The sequence below is a fragment of the Cyprinodon variegatus genome, unplaced genomic scaffold (assembly GCF_000732505.1).
Source record: "Cyprinodon variegatus isolate N-32 unplaced genomic scaffold, C_variegatus-1.0 Scaffold448, whole genome shotgun sequence".
NCBI classification, from domain to species: Eukaryota; Metazoa; Chordata; class Actinopteri; order Cyprinodontiformes; family Cyprinodontidae; genus Cyprinodon; species Cyprinodon variegatus.
The window spans coordinates 377615-396130 of record NW_015150901.1 but is presented as its reverse complement, the minus strand read 5'-3'; the positions used below and the strand labels follow the sequence as shown (position 1 = coordinate 396130).

Below are 18516 nucleotides of genomic sequence, written 5' to 3'. Positions count from 1 at the left end.
AGATAGATAGATAGATAGATAGATAGATAGATAGATAGATAGATGTTGCAGTATCTATAACAACCGATACACACAGGATTTCAGAATTAGACATCACCAATTATTAATTTCATAGATCACTCACCATAGATAGATAGATAGATAGATGGATCTAAAAAACTCATTTGTGCATTTTTCTTTAGTAGAATTAATTACTGCAACAGTGTATTCATAGCTTTGAATTTTAACCTAAAAAGTCCATCAGAAAGCTGTAGTTGATCCAAAACGATCCATGTTCTCACTAGATCTAACACATTAGAGCACATCAGCCGGCTTCTAAAGTCCTTCCACTGGCTCCCTGTAGCTCAGACAATAGGCTTTAAAATACTTCTTTTAGTCTAGAAATCACTGAATAGATCCATAACAGATCTGTTGTCAGTGGATCAATCTCCCAGACCACTGAGGTCTTCTAGTTCCAGCCTACTCTGTCGGCCAGGATCTAAAACCAAACATGGAGAAGCAGCATATAGTTCCTATGCTCCACTGATCTGGAACAAACTCCCAGAAGACTGGAAAAGAGCTGAAAGCCTGAGTTCTTTGAAGCAAGAGGGTTAAAAATCCACTGACTGTTAAAGTTAAACTTTAACAGTGGCTGGTTTAAGGTTGTGATCCAACTGTTTGTCCCTTTAGGAGACTAGTGGAGCACAAGGCTCATTTTGGGTGAGAAAGACATGCTTTTATGAAGGCAATCATGCTCTTATGCTGGATTGAGGGTGACCCTATAAGTTCATCCAGGATTCACAAAGTGGCTCCTCTGCTCAACTGGGCTGCAAACTCGAATCTCCAATCCTCCTAATTTACACTCTGCTTCACAATGAGCTAGAATAGCCAGTGATCATTGATTAATCCATAGAGAGAAGCTCCATTTGTCACTTATTTTGGTGCATGTAATATTGAACTGCGATCATTATATGAAGCCCAGTCAATTGTCCAATGCTTTTGCTAATTTGTGTAGATAGCAAGGATTTAAGCCTGGTTTATGCTCAGAAACCAGGCCGCTCCATGTGTGTTGCAGTTAAAACTGATATGCACCCTTATACGTTTAAGCATGTTTAATCTTAAATGCGCTTAAAAACACTTAAAGATACTTAAACATGAAATTCTGTCATTACAAGATAGAGGGCAGGTTTGCCTCATTTGCTGTCAGGGATTTCCCACTTCTCATAGCGGCTGAGAGTGAATACTAAGAGTTTTATAAGTTTGCCTTAAAAACAGCAAGTACTCCAATATAAAATGAAATACTTTTGACTGGCAGGTTTCAAATTTTTGAATGTATGTTTTAATAAACTGCTCATCAGAGCTCAGTAAGAAAATTAGTATAAATGATCAGAGCTCACTATCTTTTCTTTGTACAAAACAATCGATTCTTCCATGCTTTTTTTTACAACCTGTGAAGTTCAGCCCCTTTATGTTAATTTATTTTTCCCAAGCTGTTAGCCAAATGAGCTGCCCGGAGTGTCCCCGATACAGCAACCCCACCAAGCAGGCAGGAATCCGATCCATGGAACAGAGAAACAACAAGCATCAAATAAACATCAAACACAATCAATTATCTAGCCCCGATAGCTGGGCTGGGCCGAAAAAAAATGAAGAGACACAGGTGGATAAGATGAGCGATGATTAAGAACCAGGCATAGTTAGGCAGGTGGATGAATTGAACAAATAAGGTCAGCTATCAGGGCAGATCATGACAAATGTAGTGTATTGGATGTAGTGTCAATCTCCCAGAAGTCTCCTGGTTCAGCTTTTCTGACTGGTTTTTTCTGTGCATCAAGCTTCAAAAGTTCAGATTTGAATGGTGTGGAATGCTTGCATGCGACAATGCTCTGACGACCACATGCTCCGATGCTCAGATGCTCCAACGCCCAGACACTCGGAGGCTGAGACGTGCCGCAGGACCTCTGGGTGTTGCTTGACACCATCCCCTATTGACTTTTCATGTATAGGAGAAGCTTTGACACTCAGAACGCATTGGGTGTGAACGCTGCACAGGCTATCTAATGCTCTCTCTGATAAGTAAAGGCTTTATTTGCTGCTGCTTGCAGGCGAGCAGAGCTGTCTGCCTTGTAGTACATTAAGGATCAGGGTACATAGCACCGGGTCCCATTTAAAATGAAAAGCTACTTGAACACTGGGAAGCTTGATGAGCCCAGGTTCTAGCCTTCAGCTCATTTTGGGCTTTGGAAGTTGATTATATAGTGTTCCTCCTTAAAGGTGAATTTCATTAACAAATGTGAGCTGATTTGAGCTGCTTGCCTTGAAGCAGAACTGTATCCAGTGAAATACACATCAAATGTTGCAGTGTGAAAGTAATAGTTTAAGAGTACATTTGGTCCCACACTAAGTCAGAGTGGGACCAAATGTACTCTTAAAGTGTTATATTAACACTGCAAAATTTATTGGAGCAAATCCAGCCAAGAGAAACAGAAAACAGAAGTAAACTTTTCTCGACAAGCAGAATGGAGGATATCAGTTTAGTTTTGCTGGTATCCTATCTTAGGGTTTATATTAAAGTCTTTATAAATAAAAGTGAAAACTGTTCTAACACAAGATAGGCTTCAAATAATGTCAAATGTGAGCCTTTAGCGGAAAGAAGCGGCGGTATTCAGTGGAAGTTAGTTTCCTTGTTTGACAGTTTCTGTTTTTGTTTTTACGTCATATAAGAAAAGAATAACAGAATCATTTTTCTGTCAGACATCACTTTCAGTGTAAAATGTTGAAAATAACCACGGGTCCATTTTGAAAAGTGTAAACCGTTTGATCAGTGAAGCCCTAACAGATTTGTCTGACTGGGAATGACAGCTGTGGGACTCCCAGTGACTCCCTCATGTTGTCAGGATGTAAGGCACAACAGAGGCTGAGAGCTGCAGGCGCTGAGGCATCTGGTCTGGTTTCCATCATTACTCAGGCCTCGGGCTAAAACATGTCCTGCTGAACCGATCCGTCCTCAGCTGCTCCACTCCCGGTCTCTGTGGCCAACAAAGATCCAGACGTCTATGGGGAGGCAGAGTGGGGGAGGCAAAATGGTAGATTAGGAAAAAAGAAGAGTCAGAAAGGGAACCTGAGGTAGAGTGTCTGTCAGGTGTTGCTGTCAAACATCCTAACTCAGTTTATTCATCAAGTTTCTCTGGCTTTCTCCAAAACTCAGCTACTCTGAGGAATACAGATTACTACACTACAGGGTTACTACAACTTGAACTCTGTTTATGGCCCAGGCTAACACTAGGGTGACTGTTAATTAGTTAGTTTGGATCTGATATATTAATTATCTAATTGGTCTATATTCAGTACATTTCTCCAGCCAACAGTAGTCACATTATAAAGAGTATTGATTGGATGAAGCTCACACAACTGATATAAATGAAGGGATTTAAAGCAGCCTTAGAGGTGTGCTACTGTGATGGAGAGTTTTCTACAGTAGCCTAAAGATGGTTTCAATAAATTTAATTGATTCTTTTCAATAAAGCAACAACAGAGTTTGATCAAATTCCAGCTTTTCTGGAGTGTTCTAATTAAAAAAGACAAAAAAAAATTAAACACTTCCTGAATATTGGGCCAATCTTCAGCGTTATCTGTTAAGTTATTTTTATTTTATTTTTTTTTTATTTATTTATTTTTTTATCTGTTAAGTTATATTTAACTTTAATGATTAACTCCTTAGCTCCCAAAGCCCAGCCCTGGGACGTTCTGAGGACACAGTTTGTCATTTTTTAAACAAAACCCAACATTTTTAGAATCAGGCGATGCTAAAGAAAACAACCATCAACTCATTGTAAGCCAACAATACTTTATAAATACCAATAACTAGAATCTGTCATCAAATTTGAACTCAGAATATTCAATTATTACCTTGTTTTCATCTTCTGACGACCCACAACATATTTGACCGTGGCATAAATAACCAATTAATGGGTATGCAATTCGTTTATGCACAAGCTATAAACAGATGGGAGCTAACGGGTTAACGCTACTGCTGCACCAATGCCATTTTTTCCCCCAATACCGATACCCGATACCTGGCTGTGCAGTATTGGCCAATACTGATACCATACCGATACCATCTGTGTGAAATTGATGACTAACACAAGGTGAATCCAGTAGAACTTTTTATTGCCTACCTGTAATGGGTGAGAATAGATGAATAAACTTTTGGCTCTCAAAATGGTATCAGTGACCTATTTGTTGGTACTTGCGGATACTGATACCACCAACCGGGGCCCTGTCCGATACCGGTATCAGTATTGGTGCAAAACTAGTTAAAGCTATTTTCTCTCACATCCACATAATAACACATATGGACCAGTGAACACAAAGTGCTTAAAACACAAAAAATAGGGGAGTGCAGGTGGTGCAGGGGTTAGTGCGCATGAGCCATGTACGGAGGCCTTAGTCCTCAATGCGGCCAACCCGGGTTCGAATCCAATCTGTGGTCCTTTGCAGCATCTCTCCCCTCTCTCTGAGATCTCTGATCTCTCCCCTTCTCATACCCCCTTTCCTGTCAGCCAACTGTTGAAAAAACTAGACTAGTTCTGTTAAAAAAAAACAAAAAAAAACAAAAAAAAAAAAAACAGCACAATCATGCTGTCTTGTTCAGGAACAATGTGGGGTTTATTAGGGCCCTGTCACTCCTTGCCAATTGTTGTCAGGGTGTGACAGAGGCTTTATATAGAAAACTTTGAACCAATCTAACTGTAAGATCTGGTTGATCTGTGTCTGTAAAGGGCCTTGGGATGACATATGTTGTGAATTGGTGCTATAAAAATACATTGAATTGAATTTATGCTAGCTTAGCTTGACCTTCAATTTAGAAAGTAGTGCATCTGTGGGAGCATCATCCGGAGCTGTACAGTTTCCTCTGGCCGTCGCTGTCCAGATGTCCGCAGGGCAGCCTTCTTCCTCTGAGCTGCTACCGTCTGTCTGCTTGCAGCAGCTGAAGTATTTAAAGATAGCTGACATTAATGGGTTTCATAAGGCAGCGGTGGGTGAAAGGGCCAAGGATGGGGAAACATTCATGGCTCGTTCCTCCATCATAGTAGCTGAACCTGCAGAGCAAGCAGCTACGGTGGAAACACTGCTGCTGTTCACAACTTGAACTGTATCTTTGAAGAGATTTGTAAGGAAAAAAATGCTTATACTGCATGAACGGTATGATGGAAAACCTAAGCGTATCTAAACCTTTTTCATAGCCAGATTTACAGTGAAACCACAAAACAACCTGTACTTGTTTAGGTAGCTGCTTCAGCGGTATAGAGACCTTTGGGTGTTTGATGGTCCTAAAACTAGAAGGTTAGTAAACTTGTGACGGTACAGCAGAAAAACCTGCTGAATTATTAATAAAAATGGCTCATAAACTATACTTTAAAACTTAATGCGAAAATTGAACTATGCCTGTTCATTTCCATCCGTTTGTAAAAAAGCAGCTGGAAGTAATGGATGATGGCGTCAGCTGGCAGACAGATTGCCCAGAGTGTTAATCCAGGCCTGTTGATGCCCAATTCAATTCATTTTCGATTATTTATGTAGCGCTATTTCACAACACATATCATCTCCAGGCACTTTACAGTTCACCAGATCATCCAGTCAGATTGATTCAAAGTTTTCTATCTAAGGAAAACCAGTTGATTGACTCGACTCATTGACTCATAGACAATCTCTCACACTAAGCGTGTTTGTAGTGACACTGGAGAGGAAAAACTCCCTTTTAACAGGAAGAAACCTCCATCAGAACCAGGCTCAGTGTGAGCGGCCATCTGCTGAGGCCGACTGGGGTTCAAGGAGACACGTATGTTCGTCCACAAACAGAAAAGATCACAGTCTAAAAGTTTCTTATTAATAATAATCCTTTCAGAAGTGTTCCTTTTAATTTGTAATAAACTAATGAACACATCATTGAATCCAAACTAGGATCTCTACTTTCATTCAGCAGCTGTTACATTTTTGAAGATGTTCCAAAAAAATTAAATAAATTAAACAAACCGCTGGACTTTGTTTCCAAATTTGAAGATGCTTCACTTACCAGGAAGCGTTTTCAGTTTAAAATGTCAGAGTTCGGGGCTGTATACAGTAGCAAACAAAGCCTTGTTTTTTCTTAGAAAACATGCTAATTAAAACTAGCAATGTGTAGCCTTTTAAATTTAAAAAGCTTCCTGGATAGGAAGCAAAATGTCTTCAAACTTGGAAACAAAGTTCAGTGGATTGTTTTTTAAATATTTTTTGGAATGACCATGACCAGGATCAGAATCTTCACCAGCATATTTCTGAAGATGGTTTAAATCTACAGACAAAGTGTTTTCTTTTTCACTTTAATATACAGTAGAAGCCATTCAAAATTTCCCCACACTCCTTGATGGGTTCTTGGCTGGTCCTTGGCTGGACCTTGGCTGGTCCTCTACAATTCCTTTTTAAACATAAATCTTTGTACTAAAATATTCTTTCTGTCATGATTTGTGGACATTAAGATCTAAAGAGAAGCTTTATCTCCTGGTCAGACCCTGTAATTCAGGGAAAGGTTGGAGTAAGAGTACAAAAACTATGCAAGATTGGGTCACTACAGTGGCTGGAAGTCGGAAGGTATATTGTTGGGAGTCACAGGGATGTTGGCTGCCATTCGGCTGGGAAGGGACATTTTGATTGGCTGCTACTGTAGAAACATTATAAGCTATTTGTTTGAATTCACTAAGTCATGGTCTAAATCAGGGTCTCAAACCGGTTCCAGAAAGGATCGTGTGGCTGCAGATTTTCTTTCCAACCAAGCAATAGCACACCAGACTCCATTCATCTCATCATCTCCTCATGTTCAGATTGCACTCAGTTGATGAGATGCCCGGAGTCTGGTGTGATATTGCTTGGTTGGAAAGAAAACCTGCAGCCACACGGCCCTTTCTGGAGCCGGTTTGAGACTCTAGAGATTCCTGCTCGGTCTCCTCAGGCTGGGGTCGGGTCTTTGGTTCTGCTGCGGTAAAGCAGGTTTTCACCTTTACTGCTCTAATATTGGGGAGATTGTTAAAAGCCTCATGTTTTAGTTCAGCACTTGCCCTGATTATTAATGTCTCACCATCATCATTCAAATTGCCTCTGAAAAGTCGCTCCCAGCAGCTTATTTGATTTTCACTTAATATTCTTTGCACTTTTAGTAAAAAAATCAATTATTCCCTTCAAAACAACATTTAAAAAAACCTGTTTAGTGTGAATCTCTTACCCCTTGCAACAGAGAATATATTTTCTATATTTGCACCAGTTTTAAGACAAGCAAGCTGGCTAAAGCGAACCAGTAGCTAGTTTCATGAGGTTAATTATAATGCAAAAAGACTTTGTGAAAGCATATTCATTTAAAATTATTACTTGCATGAGTTCCAAGTTCTGCTATTGCTTGTTGAGAACAGGAGCTAGAGCGCTGCAGCCTCCTGCAGCCCTCAGAAAGCTAAGCGATGGATCTGAGAGAACAGCAGGATGTATTTGGAGCTGATGGGTTAAGTGCAGCTGAGCTGATGATGATTACTGGGGGTAGAGCTTTAAAAGCTCTCTGCATGTTGATGTTAACTTTCTTTTTCCTACTCATGGGTAAGCATTTTAACAGTCGTATCAGGAAATGAAAACTTTAGCAGTCACTCATTTAAGTCTGCCTAAGACTGCTTTGTTCTGCTTAAATGTTCAAAGCAGGAAAATATTTAAGATGCTTAGAAAGCAGAGTAGCTGCAGAGCAGCAGATATGAGACACAAAAGATGGTTTCTAGGATAAGAAAGAATAAAGAGCGCAATAAACATCCATTCCAGGTGAGCTGTGAAGCTAGAGGCAGGAAACTAACTAGCGCTGAAACAATTAATCTGATTAATAGTAATTAACCAATTATTGTATTAATCGTCAACTAATTTAATACTTGATTAATCGTTCACTGGAGTATAGAGACTCTAAAATTAGCCTTATGCCATCCAATTATTAATCGAAATATTTATCGACATATTAATCGATTTGTAAACTAATGGTTAGTTGCAGCCCTAAAACAATTAAATTTAGTTTATTTATATAGTGCCAATTCACAACACATATCACTTCAAGGCACTTTACATAAACAATTCAACGAGATCATATAGTCAGATTGGTTCAAAGTTTTCCATCTTAGGAAAACCAGCTGATTGCATCGACTCATTGACTCGAAGGCAATCCCTCACACTAAGTATGCTTGTAGTGACAGTGGAGAGGAAAAACTCCCTTTTAACAGGAAGAACCCAGAACCAGGCTCAGTGTGAGCGGCCATCTGCCGAGGCCGACTGGGGTTCAAGGAGACAGAAGCAGAGATACAGAAAAAAGCAGAAATACAAAGGAACTTGTGAACCAGCTCCACCGGTGGCCCCATCCAAGAAAGAAACAGCAAGGCAGACGAGCACCGAGCGAGCTCCCATGTCAGGGGATGAAGAGAACACATCCAGTCACAGTCAGGAAAACAGGACTACACTGAAAAATAGACTAAGCTCAAACAATTTAGTACTTAATTAATCGTTAACTTTAGTAGAGAGACTCTAAAATGAACCTTTTGCCATCTGATTATTTATCAATTAATCCAAAAAACTAATAAACAGATTAATCAATTTGCAAACTAATGGTTAGTTGCAGCACTAATTTAAACATGGACAAAATGATGATTGTAATTTTTATTAAAATCATATAGCCTACATAAGACTTCATCTATTTTTATTGTGTATACTGTGTATACATGACAGTATTTAGAATTCTACAGCTGTAATGCCATTTCCATTTCAACTTATGTCTGTTCATTTAAAATAAACTTTTGGAAGACAATGTTTTTTATAAAATGTATCCACTGAGGCCTTGTTCTTCCAAGTCCTCAAAAGAAACAAAGCCTGGAAGTGATCAATGAAATGGGACAGTGTGGCCTTCGCCAGCAGACCCGCTCTCACCTAAGCGTCACTTTGGTTGCTTAGCAACTGTGACGACATGAGGCATGGAGCCAAACATGAATAAACTTTATTTTTTAAATATAATTTATTCCAATACGTATATAAATTATCAGAGGAGAACAGCAATCTTAGAAAATACAAATAAACATATCATCATTGTTCTGATGGTCTTACAGAAAAATTAATACAATAAATGAACAATAAAGATTGAGATCAAAGCTACATAAATGATTTTTTAGGTGAAGATAAGGGGTCTTTATTATCATTATAATGTCAGCATTCAGGGTTTTGATGATATAGCCACCCTGCTAACAAGGTTTACTGGTTTAAACCAAATTCTATCCAACTCTTCCCTCCACTTCATTTTGAGGACAACTTCATCCTGGAGAGGTCAGAAGCATTTTTGCCATTTTTGATTGGAAACCCCCATTTAAAGAAAGACAGCCTCACAAAAGATGAATTATTACCCAGGTTTATTTTAATAAAAAATAAATGGTGCCCTTAAATCTTTTATTTTCGTCATTTGTGAGCAATTTTGCTCCTGGTGAAAAAGACAAGCCTACAGTACGGTGACCAGACGTCTCCGATTTCAGGGGACACTTCAAGTTTTTGACAATCCATCCCCGGCTAAAGCTGTCCCTGGAAAGGTCCCAGATTTTAACGTTTTATGAGTGATGGGGGAAATGTTGCATGTGAACTGTTATTACAGTAGAAAGTACACTTAAGCATGTTGCTCCCAGAAACAACTATTAGCTAGCTGATAGGCAGCTGTAAACGTATAGATGAGGAGAAGACTACACCGAAATCCCACATCCTCTGCAACCGCTCTGTTCCATTCTAGACCGCCTGCGAAAAGCAAAGCTTCCAGCCTCCATGGTTCCTCCGTTTTGCTCTGTTCCAGGTTCCTTGTACAAGCTGATGGGACAATTTTGGGACAATATCGTCTGATAAAGAGTACATTTATATACATGTTTAAGCCAGAATTATTTGACATTTAAATATGACTTTCCTATGACTTTAAAGGGTTACAACTCACCAACAGCATCAATCCCATATGTTGCTGCTCAAACATTTCTATTCATTGTGGGTCTTTGTAACAGGGATTATTAGGATCATAACACCATTGGTTTGTCCTCTACCTATAAACTCAGCAACTCTTCATCCATGCCTGCAATAAGAAATTTGTTGTGACTGGATTTAATTAAAATTTTAAGTCTCTCTGTATTAAATAAATATTTTGATTGAGATGAGAAATGTGCTTCATGGTTTGTTGAAGTACCAATAGTTTGCATCCAGTAATCAATAAATTGTCTTAGTTTTTGGGAATATATAAGTATTATGCTCTAATTTTGAAGTTACAGATCTGTTGTCACAGGATTTTGACTGTATTGTGTCCCTGTTATAGATTAGTGTAAGATTGATAGAAGAGGAGAAGAAGAACATTAGAAGACATAGAAAGAAGATTGAATGAGAGTGGAGGAAAATGGAAACACTGATGGAAAGAATAGAAGGAAGAAAAATCTGTGTAGAAGAGTAAAACAGAGCAGGGAGAAGTCAACTAGAAGGAAAAGAGGATGGAAAGGGAAGAAGACAGAGAACACTCAATGACCAGATGGCACTAATAAACATTATCGATTCAATTCAGTTTATTTGTATAGTGCCAATTCACAGCTCAAGGCACTTTACAGTTCACCAGATCATCCAGTCAAATTGATTCCAAGTCCCTCACACTAAGCATGCTTGTAGCGACAGTGGAGAGGAAAAACTCCCTTTTAACATGAAGAAACCTCCAGCACAACCAGGCTCAGTGTGAACGGCCATCTGCTGAGGCTGACTGGGGTTCATTAATTTAATTCATCTTAGGAAATAGGAGAGATACATTCCTGGACTTTACACTTGATTTTTGTTGTTTAAATATTGCATATGAAAAATGTAAAAACTAATGAAAGCATCACTGACCCCATTTCCTATTTTAATTCTGATGATATGTCTTCTTTTTTATCTGTGATATGTAAATGTCCCCAGTTTGGATTACAGAAATCTGGTCACCTTAGCCTACAGCCCTGAGTTTCTGTCCTAATGCAGCTGTGCTGACATTGGTTTGCTTTTTATTTGTTGCTTCCTTCATCGTCTGCTGGAGGAAGACAATCCATGTTGTTAATCATGCATGCATAGCTAACAGCTGATAGCCTGCTGTAGTCCACCCTCTGCTAGCTGAACTCTTTCTCCTTCAGTTCTTAGGTACTCTCCTCCTCCTGTTCTGAATGAAATCTGCTATGAAATAAATGTGCTTTTTGCTATCACAGTAGCGTACACGGCCAGCGTACAGATATGGACTCACTGAGCATGACTTTAATTTGCAGGTAGTTTTCAAGTTTCTCACTGCAGGAGTGATGGCTCATCAGCACCATTAGTCACCTAACCAGCCTGAGACCCGCCTGCAGCTCCTTAAGTGTGCGGCTGTGTGCACGTTTGGGTGTGTGTGTGTTGGCACTCATCTCGCTTTATTACAGCTGACTTCCTCTCTCTACTCTCGCGGTCTCGGCACTCTCTTCACACGCTCATGCTGGGCCATACATCTTTGTGAGCCATCATGGCTGCTAAGAAAAACAAATATTCTTTGAGTCTTCCATCACAGCTGAACCCGCTGGCTTTTAGTTCAGAGTTTGTAGACTTCTAGTGGATAGAGATTGCTGGAAGACAGCCACTGTCAGGGCCCTTCACTGCAGATCTGCACAATGTGGTCTCCTGCACTGTCAGGACCAGAAGTTTATTGCAGATGTTTTTTTTTAAGCTTTCTAGAATAATACATAGCACGTATGTGCTGCTGGGTTTTATTAGAAGAAGAAGTCATTTTTGTGCAATGTGAGTCCTCACTTGTATCTGCCATTTCCCCGCTTTTTTTCTCTTTATTTTTCCCACTTAATGAATGAATTAATGAATGAATGAATGATTACTTTATTTCAGTTAAAAAAATAATAATAATAATAATATTTTTTACAAAAGAATCCATCAGACAGCAACCGAAAAAGAAATAGGCTGAAGCCCCAAGGCTTATTCTTGCCTATCCTGTACAATCATAAGAATAGTTCACAATAAAACATTGGAACTAACACATAATTACAAAACACATAATAGTTAAACTGAAAAATCAAACTCAGTCAAATTTCATTGTAACCTTTTATAATTTTAGATTTTAAAGTCTTCTTGAACACTAATAGAGAGTTACACATCTTTATTTTATTGTTTAGTCCATTCCATAATTTTGCACCCAAAACTGACACACATCTGTACTTGAGCTTAATTCTGGCTTTGTAAATTTCAAACATCACTAACCCCCTTAAGTTATTAATCCCCTATCTAAGCTTAAACATGTTTTGAATGCAAACAAGGATTGTCTTATTTAATCAATCAATGAAATATATCAATCAACTTTATTATAAAACACAATTTACATTGCAATCGAAATTTCAGTTTCAGTGTAAACCGTTCAACACAATACATTAGGATGGGGGGGCTCAGAGGGGGAACAGTTTTACTGGGCCATGTGTGCCGCAGAACGCTGCCTACGGCGCATTCTTATAGCTTTCCAGGTTCCTACCGGTTACCTAGCTTCCCAGGTCCCAGGTGGTTACTTATATGACTACCTTTATCTCTGTAAAAAAGATATGAGCCACATTGGGGAAGAGAGGGGGAGAAAAATCCTTCATAGGATATAGTTTGAGATATCAAAAATACCTCAGCACAAGAAAAGCGAATGTAACACGAGACAGACATTTCAGCAGAGGGTCACATCGGAGGCTGGAGCCACATGAAGTCAATCTGACATTTGAGACATTAGTTGTTTGTGGATGATGAGTGCATTTGTCTGTGAGCGCTGTCCTCAGGCTATTGTCCTTGGTAAGATGGAAGTTTATCAACAATTCTGGGCCCATTCACCATAAATTATCCATCCATCATCCAGTCAAATTAATTAAAAGTTTTCTATCTAAGGAAAACCAGTTGATTGCATCGACTCGTAGACTCGAAGGCAGTCCCTCACACCAAGCATGCTTGTAGCGACAGTGGAGAGGAAATACTCCCTTTTAACAGGAAGAAACCTCCAGCAGAACCAGGCTCAGTGTGAGCGGCCATCTGCCAAGGCCGACTGAGGTTCAAATTGTTACTGTATAACACAGTGTGTTATCGTAGTGGTCACGGCATATATTCAGTTTATCACCCAGGCCTAGAGGAAAGTCTGGGACTCTCTGCAGCCCTAAAGTCCTGGTTCTGGATGAGGTGGCAGACGATGAGTAGGAGAATATTTATTATTTATTAAATAATAGCATTATGGTCTCTTTAAATAAGTCGTAGTAGATACTTTTCTGTGTCGAATAACTTGTTTAGAGCAGATCATTGCTGTGGGCTGAGATCAGTTCCAGTATAAAAAGGCAGCAGATGTGTGTGTGTGTGTGTGTTTGTCTGTAGGGAGCAGATTTTCTTGTTTAAAGGGCCCTTTGTCAGCAGCCTCCAAGACGACATCCTTACATTTTGTCCAAGAACTCTCAATGGCCAAGAACTCTCAATGGCCTTTTTTTCAAAGTACTCCTTTGAAAAACCCTGAAAGAGAGCAGCAACAATAAGAGATTCCAGCTACCAGAGAGTGTGTGCTGAATGACAGAAGAGCTTTAAACAACGACACAGAAGCACCAGAAGAAAAAAAAAGGTGAAGTGGATATGCAACCTGGCTATACTGCTGTTTCAGAAACATCACAGCAGGAGCAAACTGGACAACCTTACATTGATCCAAGAACAGACATTTCCAAATACTGAACAGTGTATGAAAACCTTATGATTTTGGATCAGATCTGGTCTTTTAGATAAGCGACTTTAATTCTACACTTGGACTTTCCTCTAAAAACCCAAATTATTCCCCTTAACTACCATTCTTACAGTTTAAATTACAATTCTCCCCAATGATTTGGAAATATATGTAACCTTCTGGATTTGCAAACAGCTATTTTAGAATAATCTTAAAAAGAAATATATTATTCTGACATATAGTTGTCCTAACGGGAGGAGATGATTGGTCAGATGTGATGACAGCATGTTAAGGTCTGGTTTGAACCTCTGAGTGACATCAGTTTGGCACAAAGCTCAGCTTTAATCATCATCTGCAGAAAGGCATGAAACACGTGGGCTGTTCAGGAAATAATCACATAGGCACATGTGTATATCTCTGCTTCCCATTCACTACTTAACCCCCCCACACACGCACACACACACACAGACAGTAACTGGCACATGTGCACAAATCACTTCAGGGAGCTGACATGGTCACAATTTATTTCTTTCCGTCTGTTGCTTGGAAGCTGATCTTTGCTGAAGGATTAACTGATATTACAGAATTTCATCTCACCCACCCGGACTTAATACCAGTAGTATTTACCAACCACTCACTGCCTGTGTGTGTGTTGTAGCATCAGCGTGGTCGGTCATATGTGTGTGTGTTTAAATGGGAGAAAAGACGTAACTCTCCTGAGTGTGAACTGAAGCACTTCAGGCCAGCAGTGGACATCTGCTAGAAAAAGCCTTTGTTGGCCTTCGTGTCTCTAATGAACAGAGCAACATTACGGCATGTCAGCAAAGCTCTCTCTCTCTCTTCCACACTATAAAGTCATCTTTACACATGTCTTTTGTTAGCTCAAGGCTTCAGAGGAACTGTGCTGACCTACTGATGTGCTGCAGCTCTTTCCAACTAAGGGAGGGGGGGTTGATAAACCACAGGGATCAGGATCAAGCCATTGCAGAGGAGAGGGAGGAAGATGAAGCTCCTTTTTGGTTACGGATAGGGTTAAGTTGGGTTATTTTAAAACTCTGGATGCAAAGAAAACCAATTTTAAACAGTGTCAGCTAAAGTAATCCCTGATTAAAAATGTCCAACACTACCCCCACAGTGACTTTTAATCTCAGAGAGGCATGTGAGATTGCCAGGGCAGGTCTGAGTCTGTAGTGCAGAATATCATGCCCAAAAGTCCAACATCTTCACCAGAAAAGGTTTTTTACACAACATTGTTTTTCTCATTGAGAATATTTGTATTCAGGCCTTTCGACTCATGTTGATGACGACCTGAATAATCCACACAGACAAAGGAGGATATTAAATCAGTTTGGCAATGTGCTGGTAAAGTTTCTCAGTCATCTATGTGATAGTCATTCCAAAAAAACTTAAAAATCAATCCACTGGAATTGTTTTCCAAGTTTTGAAGACATTTTGCTTCCCATCCAGGAAGCTTTTTCAGTTTAAAATGGACAAGCAGGTCTACACCTTTGGAATGCAGGTCGTTTGCCTTCTTTTGTCAGCCTGTAATGCCTGAAGAAGCCAAACGACCCACCTTCCAGAAGGGTGGACCTGTTCTTCTGTTTCAATTAGCATGTTTTCTTAACAAAAACAAGCTTTTGTGGGCTACTGTATAAACTCAAGGCTATTTATGACATTTTGAATTGAAAAAGCTTCGTGGATGGGATACAAAATATCTTCAAACTTGGAAACAAAGTCCAGTGGATTGTTTTTTAACTTTTTTGGGAAGTTCAGAAATGTTACTGTTGTCCACATTTGGAAAAATAAAAAACACATGGAAAAAATATAGAAAACCAAGAATACAGCAGAACTTTATCAGTTATTACAATAATTTCTTGATGTATGGAAATGTTTTAAAATATGACAAGGCTGAAACTGGATCATACTAGCTTTATATTTGAAAAGGTAAATAAAGCATTAAGGTCCCACTTCAAAGCCAAACTACTATGTGAGTTTAACTATTTAAGATTATATACAGGGCTCTTATTTTAGAAAATTCAACATCAAAATGTGCACTTTGCTTGTTATTTCACTTAACGGTCAGTCATTAAGCCCACCTCTCTAAATCCATGTCAGTCAGGATTTAATTCAATTAAATAAAGTTTATTTCTAAAGCACCAACTGACATCATGTCATCACAGGTCACTTTATAGATCCAGATCAATCAGATCATCTAGTCAGGTTACAGGTTCAAAGTTTCTATTTAAGGAAAACCAGCTGATCTAGTCACTGATATCACAGAATTATCTCCTTGACGAGCAGCTGAGGCAGCAGATGTTGATTCTTTTCTATTAGAAAAGATAACGGTAAATAAGGTTCCACAGGTTGCTTCGTCCGGAAAAGAAACTTTTAAACAGATGAGCTTCAAGCCAGTTGTTAAGTTAAAAAGTGTAAGAGATTGAACTTACAAATTCTACACAAAGGGAGAATAGAGATACTATAGAATGAAGCAGAACGATGAAAAGGGGTCCCTATGTCCTCCAGCAGCCTAAGCCTATAACTATAGAGATAGCTCAGGATAACCTGAGCCACTCTAACTATAAGCTTTATCAAAAAGGAAAGTTTTAAGCCTAGCCTTAAAAGTAGACAGGGTGTTTGCCTCACGGACTAAAACTGGTAGTTGGTTTCACAGGAGAGGAGCCTGATAACTAAAAGATCTGCCTCCCATTCTACTTTTAGAAATTCTAGGAACCACTAGTAAACCTGCAGATTTAGAGTGAAGTGCTTTGTTAAGAAACATAAAGAACAATCAGATATCTGATATCACACAGAGTTTGGTTATTCAATCTACTTTGGTTGCAGATCCCCACAGTGTAGACAGATTTGGCTGGGATTAGTTCACTCTGATCGTTGGGTTTTGCTTTGTGGTTTTAAAGACGTAAGGAGGTTTGATAGATCCTGGATGAGGTCCCTGAGCTGGAATCCAAACTTAACTCTTCACTTCTAACATGATTATATGTCATTAGGTGTTTTTGGTACCATGAAGGTAAACATATTGCCAGTATAAATTATTGTATCTCTCCATGCTACCCTACCCAGCTTGACATGAACAAAAAACTGCATTTTCTTCCTCAAAATAAGAAAAAAAAAATCACTCTATATTTACACTACTGTTTGTCGTAATTATTTTACCATCACCGACTGTAATATGTGTTGTTTTTTTTCCTCCATCTACGTCTTTTCCAGGTACGAGTTGTTATTGTTGATGAGAATGACTGCGTTCCAGAATTCCTGCAGTCAATCTACAGCACGGATGGTGTACCAGAGACGGTCACAACAGCCACCTCCTTGTTGCAAGGTCAGACATCCAAACATTTCATGCAGGTTCTTTTCTTTTCTAAATAATAATAAAATGTTTGATTTTTTTGCTTTAAGGAAGAAGTTTATCCAACCTAAGTCTCTGACTTGGGTAAGACCTAAAGCTTAGTGTAATATTAATCTGTAAGAAGCAGTGTTTATAGAAATGTGTTCATATTTGTTTGAAAATAAAAGAAATTCAGTAAAGAAAATCTCTGAATATCAGACATTTTAAGACCAACCTTATTTCACACAACAATAAACAATTTTTTACAGAATTTACTGAACATTTTATTTAATAAGGCTTATTACGTTTAATTAAACTTTGCCAGAGTTGGGGATTAAACCTTTCTTCTCAGAATATTGCTTTGAGAGCAATAATGTTAATGTGAAAGCCTAAAATGAAGACCTTCTAAAACAGGCATCTTACAGCAGAAAACAAAAATCATTTACATGCTGATTCCTTGTTTCTCTTTTAATTAACATAAATATGTTAATTCCTGTACAGAGAGCTTAGGATCTCAAATCAGAGCCTAGTTCTGGCTTCCCTGTGTTATTGGTGAAAACCTTTGAACTGGCTATTTTAGGTCACGGTCGTCCATGATTACTTAAAATGGTGGATATTTCGAGAAGTTTGCTTTATTTTATCAATCTGAAATCCAGACTAATTAAACTTTGTCTTAGAGTGTATTTTCCATTAAAGCCTTTTCTGTCATTGCTGACCTCTCAGACACACCCATGCAATATTCTTCATTGTTCCACGATGCTATTTCCACTGAGTGTGTACTTTTTACCCCGCTGCTGGCTTCTGTCGGCAGAAGGAGCCAGGAGGTAGGAGGTAGGAGCCAGCCAGACTCCTACCTTCACTGAGCGGGATTTACTTAAATGTGCCCACAAAACCTTGGAACACTATTCTTACCTACTGTATGTCTCAGGAGTCTGCAGGAGATCTATACTGCCGTCCAACAGTTGTTATTATATTTCATATTTCAACAGAAATAATACATAGGATGGATACAAGTAGAAAAAGTTATTGGTGTTTTGGTGCCAACCTTCTTTTATCTGTGGTTTGCACTTTCTTGCAATTATTTTGGTGGATTCTACCTGATGTTATTGTTTATTGTTAAAAATCTCAATTAGCTTTCACCAAAAATGGGACCAGCTAGTCTTCCTGGGGTCCACAAGACAGAAAAAAAACTCTTAACAATCAAAAATTGTAGAAATTATTATAGATATGATCAGAAATGATACCAACAAACTATTACATTTCAATTCAATTCAGTTTATTTCTGTAGCGCCAATTCACAACACATGTCATCTCAAGGCATTTTACAGAGACAATAAAACCAGATCATACATTCAAATTGATTCAAAGTTTTCTGGAAAACCAGTTGATTGCATCGACTCATTGACTCGAAGGCATT

General features: G+C 38.8%; 1 protein-coding gene across 1 annotated transcript in view; it reads left to right on the top strand.

The window, feature by feature from the left end:
* The window catches only part of LOC107093830 (neural-cadherin-like), a 501663-nt gene that overhangs the window by 115124 nt on the left and 368023 nt on the right, over window positions 1–18516 (top strand). The window contains exon 5 of the mRNA XM_015389130.1: window positions 16982–17093. Coding sequence (XP_015244616.1) covers window positions 16982–17093 — 112 coding nt within the window. The remainder of the gene's footprint in view (window positions 1–16981; window positions 17094–18516) is intronic.